Below are 12021 nucleotides of genomic sequence, written 5' to 3'. Positions count from 1 at the left end.
CATGTTTCTGGCCTGTGGAGTAGCCACTCGTCAGGAGTCCATTTTGTGTGATGTGGTAACGATAGTACTTACCTGTTGGTCGCATCTCATCGTAGCTGTGTTGAGTTTGTTGGCTCTTTTCGTTTTTAGCGTTGTGTGTCCATTCGTTTTTGGGGCTCTCACAACTTTCACTAACTGATGTTTGACAGAGCGTATCAATTGAACTGGAACTTCTCTTGTGGTGAACTTAAGTCTGTGGTCTCCTTTCCAGGATAAATCGGAGGCGGACGTGGAGAGAATCAAGAGCACTGTCATGCTGTGTTACGGCTACCTGACTCTGTTTGCTCCTAGTGATATAATAGCGTCTCGAGTGGAGGCTAACATCCTGCGGAACATCAACCCACACTTTGCACATGTCAAGGTAAGTGAGGGAATGATAGTGCTTGTCTGTGGTGTGCGCTGATGAGGTGGAACAAAGGAACATCATGAAGAAGACAAGAGGTCCTCTGTTTGCAGCCTGTCCTCCTTTGCACACTATACAGACACAATAGGAAGTCCTCAGTGAAGTCCTCGGTGACACGAGGTGACACACAAGCATGCATGACTAGTCCAGCTTGCATTGAACCTTGGACAAAACCTGTTTGGCATCTTAAAATCCAAGGGAAATTGTTGAGAATTTTGCAATGTTAAAGAAAGTAGAGCTTGACTTTTCATTAACTTGTGATTTTTGATAGACTTGGCATTAACTTGGGTTTGTGATTTGAAATTGATTTAGGATTGATTTAGGAATTTACGTACAATTTGTTTGTGATTGCTTTGTGATTGACACACGATTGGTTTGTGATTGACTTGTGATAGACTTATGATTGGTTTGTGGTTGACTTGTGATAGACTAATGATTTGTTTGTGATTGACTTGTGATAGACTGATGTCTGGTTCGTGACTGCTTTGTGATTTATTTATGACCAGCTTGTGATTGCCATGCAATGGGCTTTGATTTGCCATGAACTGATTGTGATTGTCTTATGATTGGTTAGTAATTGTCCTTTACAGGACACGGCTGTCAGGCAGAACCTGATCCGTGCCGTGGATCTAATCGGCAAGGCCCTCCACCCCGACCACCTGAAGCGCAATTACTCCTTCAGCAAGAAGACGGAGCTGCTGAACCACATGCTGAGCTACATGAAGGCCGAGAGCACCAAGGAGCTTCAGAACGAGACCAGGAGCCTGGCTATGCAGTCCTGCGCTACCTTGGTGTATCCTTGTCCGAAAACTTGGATTCATCTGCCCGGCCGATTGTCGGCCTGTCAGCCCGAAGAGACGCGTTGTAGACAGTGCTCACGTGCAGAGTTTCAATTTTCAGTGCCGTCCGATTCCGTGTGGAATTTATTTCTCAGCCTCTCGGAAATTACAAAATATAGGAACGTGCATTTTCTGTTGGAAAAAGCAATGGTCACGATGCAACATTAACCCAGTTGTGCACGGAACAAATATTAATGAGGTTGGAATTAAGTTTTTGTTGAACTGTTCGGTGCTTTTCAAATTCATTTTGACTTTCGAGAGTGATGAATAGTTATCATTTTAAAAGCATCCATAGTTTAAGAAGTGCATAGAATTGTTCTTAAAACAAAGTCACAGAATTTATATGGGTGAGATTTTTTAAGGGTAATTTCCAGTAGATAGAGATTTAATTCACACGAAGTACAGAGCTGTTACAAAGGTGCAGTGTGACCCACTATGCAGAATAACTTCCAAATGATCGCGTCTAGGGTCTCGATCTCAACTGGCCAATTCCTCCTTGACTTTCCTGCGACCCTCTCCTCCCTCAGCAAGCTGGAGCCCCACCTGAACGACGCCGACACCTTCGACCTGGTCAAGACGAGCGTGGAGTGCCTCTTCAAGCTGCCGGAGGGTCTCCTGGCCCCGGGTAAGGGCAAGGAGGAGGTGAAGGAGGAGCAGGTGCGGGAGAACGAGGCGCTGGCCGGGGCGTCCTTCCGCAGCCTCCACGAGCTGCTCTGCGAGGTGCTGCGCAAGGACTTGACGCCCCAGGGATTTCTCAACCTCTTCAAGGTGAATGGCGAATCTCTGTTTACACACACCTGAAAGAAATATTTCTCCTTTCAGGACAGTCATATGCTCACGGGCATCACCACGATTTTATCCAGGGGGGGGAGGGCAAAGGACTTTTCCGGGAGGGGGGGAACACTCATCAGCAGTGAACTGACAAACCATTGTCAGTAAAGAGGGGTCAATTTCAAGATTTCTTTTCTCTGATCACCTCTCTTTTTTTCATATCTTTTAGTTTTGTTTACCTGGCCCCCCCCGTGCCTATGCAATGTACTGCTGATACCCGTCTGCACTCTGAATGTTTTGTTGTGAGGCGGGCAGAAGTTGGCAAGAACAGTGTGGTGTATCCAGTTCGGGGGTCGGGGATGGGGCAGGGGGCGTCCTGGCCCCCTTTGGTACTGGCACCCCCCCCTGGGGAAATTGTGTTACTTGTGGAAAAAAATTCCAGAAAAAAAAGTTCTCTTTGTACTGCCCGTGGACTCAAAACCTGGATACGTCACTGCTTCCCCAAATAAGAACCTTTAGTGAAAGAGAACGCCAAGCAAAGTAAGGGTGTTGGTGTCCACAAATCCCACATCGTTGCCCTCAGGAATCCTTACGTAGAAAGCACAGTAAAACCTAGCCGTGTACATGTGGCACAAGTCCCTTTTTTGTTACCCTGTTGTTGTTTTTGCAGCATCTTGAACCTTGGATAGTCTCCACCCAGGATCATGAGAGACAGCGATCCGTCGCCGCCAACCTCACCCTGCTGAAATTCTACCTGGAAAACGTGACCGATATGAATGCAGTAAGTTGGATTGTTTCTTCCCAATTCAATCAAATTGGATGCACGTAACAAAAGCCTCCATCAATGTCGTTCAGAAAACTCATGGAAAGTTTTACTAAAGGAAAGGCAACTTTCTGGTTTGAACTTCCAGGGTAACGGATCCTTCACTAACATGGGGATGTTGGTGGGTCGACTGGTACCCCGTTGCTCGGATCCCAACCTGACGATCAGAGAAGATGCCGTGCAATCCGTTCAGATTATCCTTCGCATTGATCTTCTCTACCAAGGTAAAGAAAGTTTTTTCCCCTGTCAAATTTTTGTAAATTGTACCTGTACCCCCTGATTTCTAAGGCTTAAAAAAAGAAGATCTTTCGTCTCGTTTTGTGTGGATCGGCAATTGATTGATTGATTGATTGATTGATTGATTGATTGATTGAGTGATTGATTGATTGATTGAGTGATTGATAGATGGAAAGCAAGCCTTGCCTTAATATTTCTTTGACTAAGAAAGTCATAATTGCACAAGGAAATGTCAGAGAATATTGGGTATGTGAACATGCTATGATGTGTACTTCAAGACCGGCCATTTTACATTGGAGGGGCTTAGGTGTCGTTTGGTCTATCAGTGTTGTATTCTAGTCCATCACAAGTCCCTGGAAGTCCATCAGTCTTGAGCCAATTCACAAGCTATTCAAGTGAACTCTGACAAAAGCATTCTTTTGTCATTGTTCACCCTGTTACTTATGACTGGCCTTGCGAAGGGACTTGTGAAAGGACTTGTGATGGACTCGAAAACAAAGCTGTGGTCTATTGCCCGAAGTGTTGCATACGACACCTGCTCTACGAAACAAGTGAATCGTTGGATTGTGTTAACATGTTTTGCTGTTGGGGCTTTGAAATATAAGAGTTTGCCCGTGGAATTGTTTTGGTTGTTATGATTTTTGGATTTCTTGTTAGGTAAGACGTCATCCTTCCAAGATCCTGTCGTTGAAGCCCTGACGGTACTGAGAGAGAGGGCGGCGCACACCGACCCCAATCTCCTCTACAGCCTGGTCAATGATCTCTCAAAGGTAGGTCAAAGGTCAGCCCGACTGGGAACTTCAAGGCATGGTTTTGGAGAAATGCTTTCTTGACTAGATGTCACCAAAATTAATGGTCAAGGGAAGAATGATGTTGTCACTTAAAAGGACCCCCCCCAAAAAGATGTCACCAAATGATGAAGGGAAAAATGATGTTGTCACTTAAAATGACCCCCAAAAAAGATGTCACCAAATGATGAAGGGAAGAATGGTGTTGTCACTTAAAATGACCCCCCCCCCAAAAAATACTTGCCTCTGCTTGAGTCACTGTGCTTTGTGTAGCCTCTTCCCAAACATTTGCTGAGAAAACGTATTAAAGGTGACTTATTCTCATTGAGGTGTGTTATTCCCCCAATTGATTATGATTCTGTAATTGTTAATAACATCTACTTGTTTTTTAAGCGTTCATTCAAACAGCCAGATTTGCATACAGCTTAAGGAAATAAGGAAACAGAAATGACATCGGAGACAATTGGAGAAATTGTATGAGTTGAAGAATTTGAATCAAGTTTCAGAAGAATCTGCTGGGAATGGGAATTTCATTGAGAAATAAATCCATCTGTCATTTCAACCAAGGTGGGGTTAGAACCTTGTTCACAGAAGTGCAAGTCTTGTGTCTTAAGACCACGTCATCCTGGCGGAATGCCAGCTTTTCCCCCACAACAACTCAACACCAATCACCCCCCTCTCTCCCCCCTTCTCTCGTCCTCCCAGGCCCTCGCCAAGAAGCTTCCCTCAGACCACCTCAAACCTTTCATCTATCTGCTGATAGAGGGCCTCCTTGACTTCCAGTCTCACTGCTCCAGTGGGGCCTGCGTCGTCCTGAACACCATACTCAAGACCAGAGGAACGGAACTAGTGGTGGATGTAAGCAAGGGCGACTCTAGTAAAAAATTTGGGGGGGGGGTTGTTTTTTGGGGACTTCAAGATTTTTGAACTTTTTAATTTAACCTTTTATGGCCTTTCTTAGGATGATGTCACATTTTTGGGGCTTTCTGCAAGCTCTTGGAACATGAGGTTAATGAAAAAGACCCAAAAAATTGCCTTTCTGTCATTATTTTTTAACCATTTGCTGCCGGGGAACCCCGTTTTGAGCACCATGGGTTTATACGCAGAGTCGGGGTGCCCGAAATGGGACAACAGGTGTAATGAAAGACTGTACTTGGAAGAAAAGACCTGCTGCTGGGAATTGCCATCATTTTTTGGCTTGCATTTTTCGAAGGTAGTCCGTCACTGTTTTTAAACAGTGTACCACTGTTTTGGGCATAGCGCACCCGCGGATTAGCACCGTGGACAAAAGTGCTCCAGGGCCCCATTGATGAGTGACACAGCACCGCTGCATGCTAATCCAGCCGCGTTTGAAGACGTCACTCGCATTCACTGGGGAAAAAGGAAATTACACAATACCTCACTATTCTGGGCTCTCTTTACAGGGCGGCAGGCCTGGCTGAAATATTCAGGAGTCAGTGAAGGTCACCTGTCAGATAAGAGTTGCAACCAGAGAGTCATTCATGTGGGTGTAAACGTCCATTAAATGAAATGATGAATTTTTGAAGAATTTTGAAAACTCAAACTCTTGAAAATCGCCCGTATGTATGCACTGCATTTTTCAAAGCACCCAGCAGCATGTGGTTAACAGAAATATTGTTTGGCTTTTTCAATGGAGGGATGACCTCTGTTGACCCCCCTGGATCCACCCTTTGGCCTTAAGTTGTTACTGCCAGTCAATGTTTCAGATTGCGAGAGGGTTTAACCATTTTTCTGCTGTGATTTTTCATGAGAATACTACTTTCATTGTGACAGCTCCATTCCAGCAAAAACTGTGGTATTGTGTATAGATTACAAAAACAGTTTTACTCAATCCAAAAGAACAGAGCTGACGATGAAACGTTCAGATCGCAGGAAGACTAAGACCGTGCACTTCATGTCATAAGCTTGAGACACCAGTGTACACCAGTACCTTGTTTGGTTTGTACTGTATGTGGAAATTGGTTTTGTATTTTAATTTTTTGCTTGTAGGTGGATGAGATGATTGCGGCCGTCCACTTCAAGCTAATCAACATCACCTATCAGCAGACTCGCACCGGTACCCTGCGCGCTGTCCGCACACTGGCATCTAACTCCTTATCGAATGTCACTGACACCTTGCTGAAATATCCACTGCCCTATGATGTGTAAGGAAGACTTTTCCTTGAGGGTTATGAAATTAGTAAAGCCAGTAGTTTGTTCTCCCAAGACATCAACTGTTCTTCCGTATTTTTGTCAGGCCGAGAGGGATCAACAAAGAGATTGTGTGTTTTGAAGCATACCCAGTTCTGTGAAAAAGTCTTGTTGATTTGAAGACTGGGTCTCTTTCGAAATGTTGAAATGACAAATTTTCTCGGAAAAATTACTCTGGAATCTTTGAGAAAATTTTCTAGAGACCTGTCAGTTACAAATTATCAGGAGAGTTGGTTGCATTGCCAACACAGTTAAGATCCTCAACTCTTTCGCTGAAATGTTTCAGTAAGTTCACTGGTACAATGTTCTCAGAACAAAACCGCAATATATTCCCCCGTCCCGACAGACACATCCAAGACTGCTGGAAGTCCCTTGCCAGCGATCCCGTCATCCTGAAGCACCTCTTCGACAGCTTCATGGACAGTCTGATGCGTAATGTCCACTATGAGGAGAAGATTGACCCCAAGACCAAGAAGACCCTCTCCAAGACGGCCCACCTGTCTCCCATGGCGGTAAGACACCTGACCTGGGCCCGTCACTCCGCAGCTACGGGACCTGTCTCAAGACCAGCCATGAGACCAATTACTGGGCGTAGCGAAAGAAAGGAAACCCAAACTCAACCGTAATTTACAGGAAAACTGCAGATTCCCTAATGAAGCATTACATGTCTCCAGGAAGACCTCACTTTCTTCTTACCAGTGACGCCACGTGCTCAATGTTGCGGTTGGACGAATAACAATGCATTTTTGACTAGCAGGTGAAGTTTGCACTGTGACAGGTTAGCGTACACGCTCATTCAAAAGCCCTTGTTTGTGTTGATCTAAGCACATTGAAATGTCTATCATCTTACTGTACGGCGGAAGCTAACTTGGGTTTCCTTTGATTTTGATGCGCCTCGTATAAAGAAAAGGGTGAATGTTGACACAGGAAGACTTTTGTTACCATTCATCTGAACAACTTGCAATTTTCATTCTGACTGGAGGTCTTTTGTTGGTCTCACGATGGTTTCGTGGATTCTTGTGATGAAAATAATAGGGGTTGACTCAAATCAGCCGTGAACCAGCTCCAACAAATGGACATCAATTGTACGAGGTTTTCGGCTGGTGACTGGCGCTTATATAAAGAAAACCTTGATGGGGGGGGTCATTGGGATTGCATTCTTGGGCAGGATTGTTTACCACAATCGCCTCTCTCGGGGACGGGGATCTATGGGTTCCATAACCTGCCCCAAGTTGAGGTGCAACCGCATCAGCAGAGAAGAGAAAGCTTGGTTGAAATTATTTTGGGTGCATACGTAAAGACCGAGCTTGCAAACAGAAATCGGTCGTGCTTGCTCAGCATATCCCCCCCCCCAAAAAAGGGACGAGCCTGCGCGTGCATGCGGTCAAGTTTTGTTGCCACGTAAAAACGGTCTCCCTCTCGTTCTCGCTCGGAGCAGAGTAGGGAGTGGAATGCGCATATATGGAACTGGGATGAAACTTAATCTCACGGGGCAGGCATTGTGTAGTGGTCGCAGACACTTTTGAGACGCTGTTGTTTGCAGATCGTCCATGCTCTGATTGAGATCCTGGAGGTAGAGGAGACGGAAGCCTCGCTCCGGGACCAGTTCCACCGCATCTTTGCCACCTTGCTGATCTACGTGGGCTCCAGCGTGGGCGTCAAGCCTCCTGCTCCCCCCGAGTCCACAATGAAGAACGGCGCCAGCAGCAAGGACAAGAAAGCCATGACCAAGGCCTACGCGTCCATCAAGCCCTCCGTGTGAGTGACTTCTCTTCAGAAGTGGCCCAAATTTTTGTATCATAGCGCTGTTAGTTATGCATTTTAAATCTCTGACATTAAGCTCTCTTTCTGATGCATTCAATTTTTTGTTTTTTTTTAAATCATTCGTCATGATTCATAGCAGTTTAATTACTGGTTTCCATGGTAAAATTTGAAAATGTTGTCATTGAAACAGACTGCAACTCAGAGGACAGCCATGGTGTATTTAAACTTAGCATTGTCACTTTGACACTTCTGCGATATTGCCATGTTTGAGACATTCTATCTTTGATTTCGTAGACGGCCCTTCTCTTTTGTCTGTTTTCGTTGGTTTTCAATCCAAAGTTAATGATCTGAAAAAAAAAGGATCTTTGACTGACTGCTCTGATAGATCAATTTCATGCAATACTGCCTTGTGCCTTAGAGCCTTGTACATGTCCGTCTTAATCCCTGCAGGGTTGCAGTAAACGCCTTGAAAGCCCTCATACTGAGAGGTCAAGGGTCAGAGTTGATTCAGCTCCTAGACACAGAGGGAGTGTGGGACGCGCTGCAGGACGCCGACAAGTACCCGGACGGGGTAACCATCTTGGCCCAGTAAGGCGGTCCTTGATTCCAAATCCATTCTCTCACACCCTGTCTGTTCTATCCATAGCTATTGCATAATCAACATGCTTCCATCTCAGCCGGTTTTGGAGCCAATTTGGCTGTTTTTCCCATGACGTCGTTTCTCCGTCTTTCCCTTTGTCTCTGTCTCTTTACACTGTCTGATGTCTAGGCCGTGTCAGAATTACTTGGCTGCGACTTGAAATTCACACAAGTCTATGGTTAAAGCTGTGGCCTCTGCCCATACAGTCGTGTGTAGTTTCCAGCCGCAAGCAATTCAGACACGGCCTTAGTTTTCCTGATTTTTTTAAATTACGGCTAAGAAGCCTTTTGCGAGTTAAATTTGAATAAAACCTGGTACACTGAGTTATCTGATTGCACATAAATGCAACAATTTGAATTCCCCAGACTAAAGACACTGTTGCTATACCTCGTGATTCCGGGCAATCTCTTGCATAGCGACCACCGCCTCTGGAATAGACTGGTTCCTTTGTGCCCTTCTTATCCACTGAAAACAGTGTATTGATGCAAGGCGTACTAAGCAAAAGCTTGCCCCGAATCATGAGGTATAGCAACAGCGTCTTTAGTATGGAGAATTCAAATTGTTATGTTCACATGAATTTAAGAAAACTCAAGTGTACCAGATTTTGTTCAGATTTAACTGGCAAAAGGCTCATTGTGAATTGCTGGTTTACCCTGAGAACTTTATACTGCACGATTTAAAGTCAAGAGTTTGGGTCTCTTCACGTGGTCTGATTGTTCAAGGCCTACAAATGATTGGTTCCAGGGCCATCGACGAACTGAAAACTTGAAGCCTGTCTTTGAGTGAGGAGTTGTGTAGCATTGACCTGTTTTTGAGAACGACACTGTCCATTTCATGCCAGCTTGTTACCACATATGGGCATGCGGCCTTGTGGTTAGGCTTTGCGAACTGCAATCACACCCTTACTCACCTCATTCTGCCGAGGTCACAGATGGGCACTGTACAAAATGGTCATTATTATTTCCCTTTTTTCCCCCCGACCTACAACCTCAGGGGCATGGCCAAGCACATGACAGGCTACATTGCCAAGATAGTCTCCTGTCTGATCCCGTCCTTGGCCAGTCTGTACGAGCCGCAGCGCGTGGTCACGGCTGCCTTCCTAGCAGAGGTGAGGTTCTCTCCGTTCACACTAACTAGTCCCGCCTACTCAACTTAATTCCCCCATGTTCGTTTCGACCCGAACTATCCAGGGTACTCGGGCCAGAAACCCTGCCAGACGTATTCATATGCATCAGTTGTCGAGAGGCGACTTGCCCGCAGGGTGAGAGATTCAAAGTTTTTAGTTTCCCATTTCAATATTTGTCTCGCAGTTGGTGAACCAGAAGTGCGCCGGGGACGTGCAGTTGGTGGAGGACATCATGAACAATTTGCTGGGCCGAATGGTGGACTCCTGCCACGTGGTGCGCATGCTGTGCATCCGCGGAATGGGAAACGTGGCCAGCCTGGGCCCACAACAGGTATTTTCCACTTTGCGTCTCACTGTAGCTTTGTATTTTGCAACTCACACCGTAGTCTCTTCTGGGTAATATGAGCCGTATTGCAGGCTGCACACGGCAACCGAGGTCGAGTCAAGCACGCAGTCCGTTTCGGTGGACTCTTCGGACCTTGTCTCTGTGCACCGAACCAGTTCAGAAATGAGGCGCATCCCAACCGCTGAAGACTCAAGAAAAGCTTTGAGCCGATTGCTCAATAGGTGCAGAAGGTGCTGTGCCAGGAGCCTTCAAAATTAGCATTTTTTAAAAATTTGATGGCGTTGACATCTCGCTCTTAATGTTCAAGTTTGGAAAAGCTTGACACCCAGTACAATACAGCGTTACATCAATGAAATGTGCAGGTTTGGTGCTTACTGCAGCACCGTGAAATTGGTGTTGGTGCCCAGGGCAGGGTGGGGTCTCAGTAACACCGGTGCCCAAGGTTTACAATAAAGGCCCCTCCCCATAAACATAGGCAAGATCATGTTTTATACCATTTCATGAAGAGACAGCAGGCATTCCTGACAGTCGGTGACCTTACGCTAAGTTTTATCATCCTTTGAATTTTTCTTATTTTTGGGGTTTAGACCCAGAAATACTGCACGACGGTGTTGTCGGCCATGATGGCAGGCATGGACGACAAGGAGGACACGGATGATCAGATTCTGCTGGAATCCATGACCGGTCTGTCGCGCATCCTGATCAAGATCGACGAGTCCAACATCAGACCCATTCTGGTCAACATAGCTCTTAGGATTAGACCGTGCTTTGAAAAGGTAACAAAAATAAGGACTCTTAGAGAGACTTGTTCTTTTCAATTTGCAGTTTTTTTTTTCAGAAAGTCAATAAAAAATGAGAAAATATAATGCAGAATGATGGGTTGGAAATTTATCTTGTTTTGACATTGAAAGTCTTCAGGAAATGGCATATGTAGTTAATTCTTTGGGTTTTCAAAGAAAAACTGGGCCAAAACCAAAGCATTCCTTGCTGGTTCCTTCTCTGTTTGCCTACTGCTTCCTCACATTCAGTCAAGCAGTGACGTATTAACCACTTGGTGCTGGGGTTCCCAGTGCCGGGTACCTTGGGTTTGTACGCATGGCCTGGGTGCCCAAAATTGGACAAAGGAGCTGAGCCTTGTGACAAAAGACCATACTCAGAACAAAAGACCGAGCTGCTGGGAATTGCCATCATTTTTCAGCAGGCATTAGGGGAGGTGATCTGTCATTGTTTCGAAGCGGTATACCACTGTTTGCGGTATTCAGTGCCCGCGGATTATCAACGGGGACAAAAGTGCTCCAGCACTCCAGCGATAAGCGATACAGTACCGCTGCACACTAATCTGGCTGCATTTGAAAAGACACCTCTGCCATTCAGCAATGTACTGGGCCAATTTTGGGAACAAAGAAAATAACTTAACACCGTGAGAGGTTGTTACTTAAACCCGTCTGGTAATCCAATTGCCTGATCAAGTTAAGTGAAATGGCTGAGCTAATTGACAGGTACCAGTTTTCTCAGCCAGTTCAATGAGCGGGTGTAAGAGAACATCGGTGTAAAAAATGAGTTCAGTAAGCTGGTTTTTCTTTAACCAGGAGACTGAACCAGTTTATGAACCGGTTTGGTTAAACCAAGTTTGATCGTGAGCTCTTTGAAAACACCAAGCACACAATGTTATGAATATTCATCAGTACAAGGGCACACCCTGTATGTTGAAATCTTAATCACCTTCTCCCCCCAGGATAGAGCCACCGTCAGGGCTGTGTCCTTCTCTCTCTTTGGCAACCTGAGCCGGTTTGGGGACGGGCCCTCCAAGGCACCCTTCCTGGAGCAGATTCACACCAACTTGGTCAGTCTCCTTCTCCATCTCAATGACGAGGATGACGATGTCAAGAAGGTAATCCAGGCCAAGTTAAAAAAAAAAAAGAAAATTAGTTTCTTGGGCCCGCCCTGCCTGCCTCCATTTGACAAAAATTGTTTTCCATTTGTAATTATCCAATTATTTTTATGTTTTTACTTGTTTTCCAATAAGATGCATAG

The 12021-nt window shown here is 45.4% G+C and overlaps 1 protein-coding gene across 3 annotated transcripts in view; it reads left to right on the top strand.

Annotated features, from left to right (window-relative positions):
• mroh1 (maestro heat like repeat family member 1) overlaps nucleotides 1-12021 on the top strand; it is a 35871-nt gene that overhangs the window by 19286 nt on the left and 4564 nt on the right. For all 3 annotated transcript variants that reach the window (XM_087137551.1, XM_087137553.1, XM_087137552.1), the window contains 15 exons: nucleotides 251-400; nucleotides 1033-1235; nucleotides 1809-2049; nucleotides 2723-2833; nucleotides 2964-3099; nucleotides 3770-3882; nucleotides 4606-4758; nucleotides 5911-6065; nucleotides 6458-6623; nucleotides 7655-7869; nucleotides 8326-8463; nucleotides 9509-9623; nucleotides 9826-9972; nucleotides 10575-10763; nucleotides 11723-11878. In XM_087137551.1, the coding sequence (XP_086993677.1) occupies nucleotides 251-400; nucleotides 1033-1235; nucleotides 1809-2049; nucleotides 2723-2833; nucleotides 2964-3099; nucleotides 3770-3882; nucleotides 4606-4758; nucleotides 5911-6065; nucleotides 6458-6623; nucleotides 7655-7869; nucleotides 8326-8463; nucleotides 9509-9623; nucleotides 9826-9972; nucleotides 10575-10763; nucleotides 11723-11878 (2388 nt within the window). The remainder of the gene's footprint in view (nucleotides 1-250; nucleotides 401-1032; nucleotides 1236-1808; nucleotides 2050-2722; nucleotides 2834-2963; nucleotides 3100-3769; nucleotides 3883-4605; nucleotides 4759-5910; nucleotides 6066-6457; nucleotides 6624-7654; nucleotides 7870-8325; nucleotides 8464-9508; nucleotides 9624-9825; nucleotides 9973-10574; nucleotides 10764-11722; nucleotides 11879-12021) is intronic.

This window comes from Acanthaster planci, linkage group LG06, assembly GCF_054643075.1.
Source record: "Acanthaster planci isolate LZ-2023a linkage group LG06, COTS_SCS, whole genome shotgun sequence".
NCBI lineage: Eukaryota > Metazoa > Echinodermata > Asteroidea > Valvatida > Acanthasteridae > Acanthaster > Acanthaster planci.
Note: the sequence above shows the minus strand (reverse complement) of the source record. Positions and strands in the feature narration are given on the sequence as shown.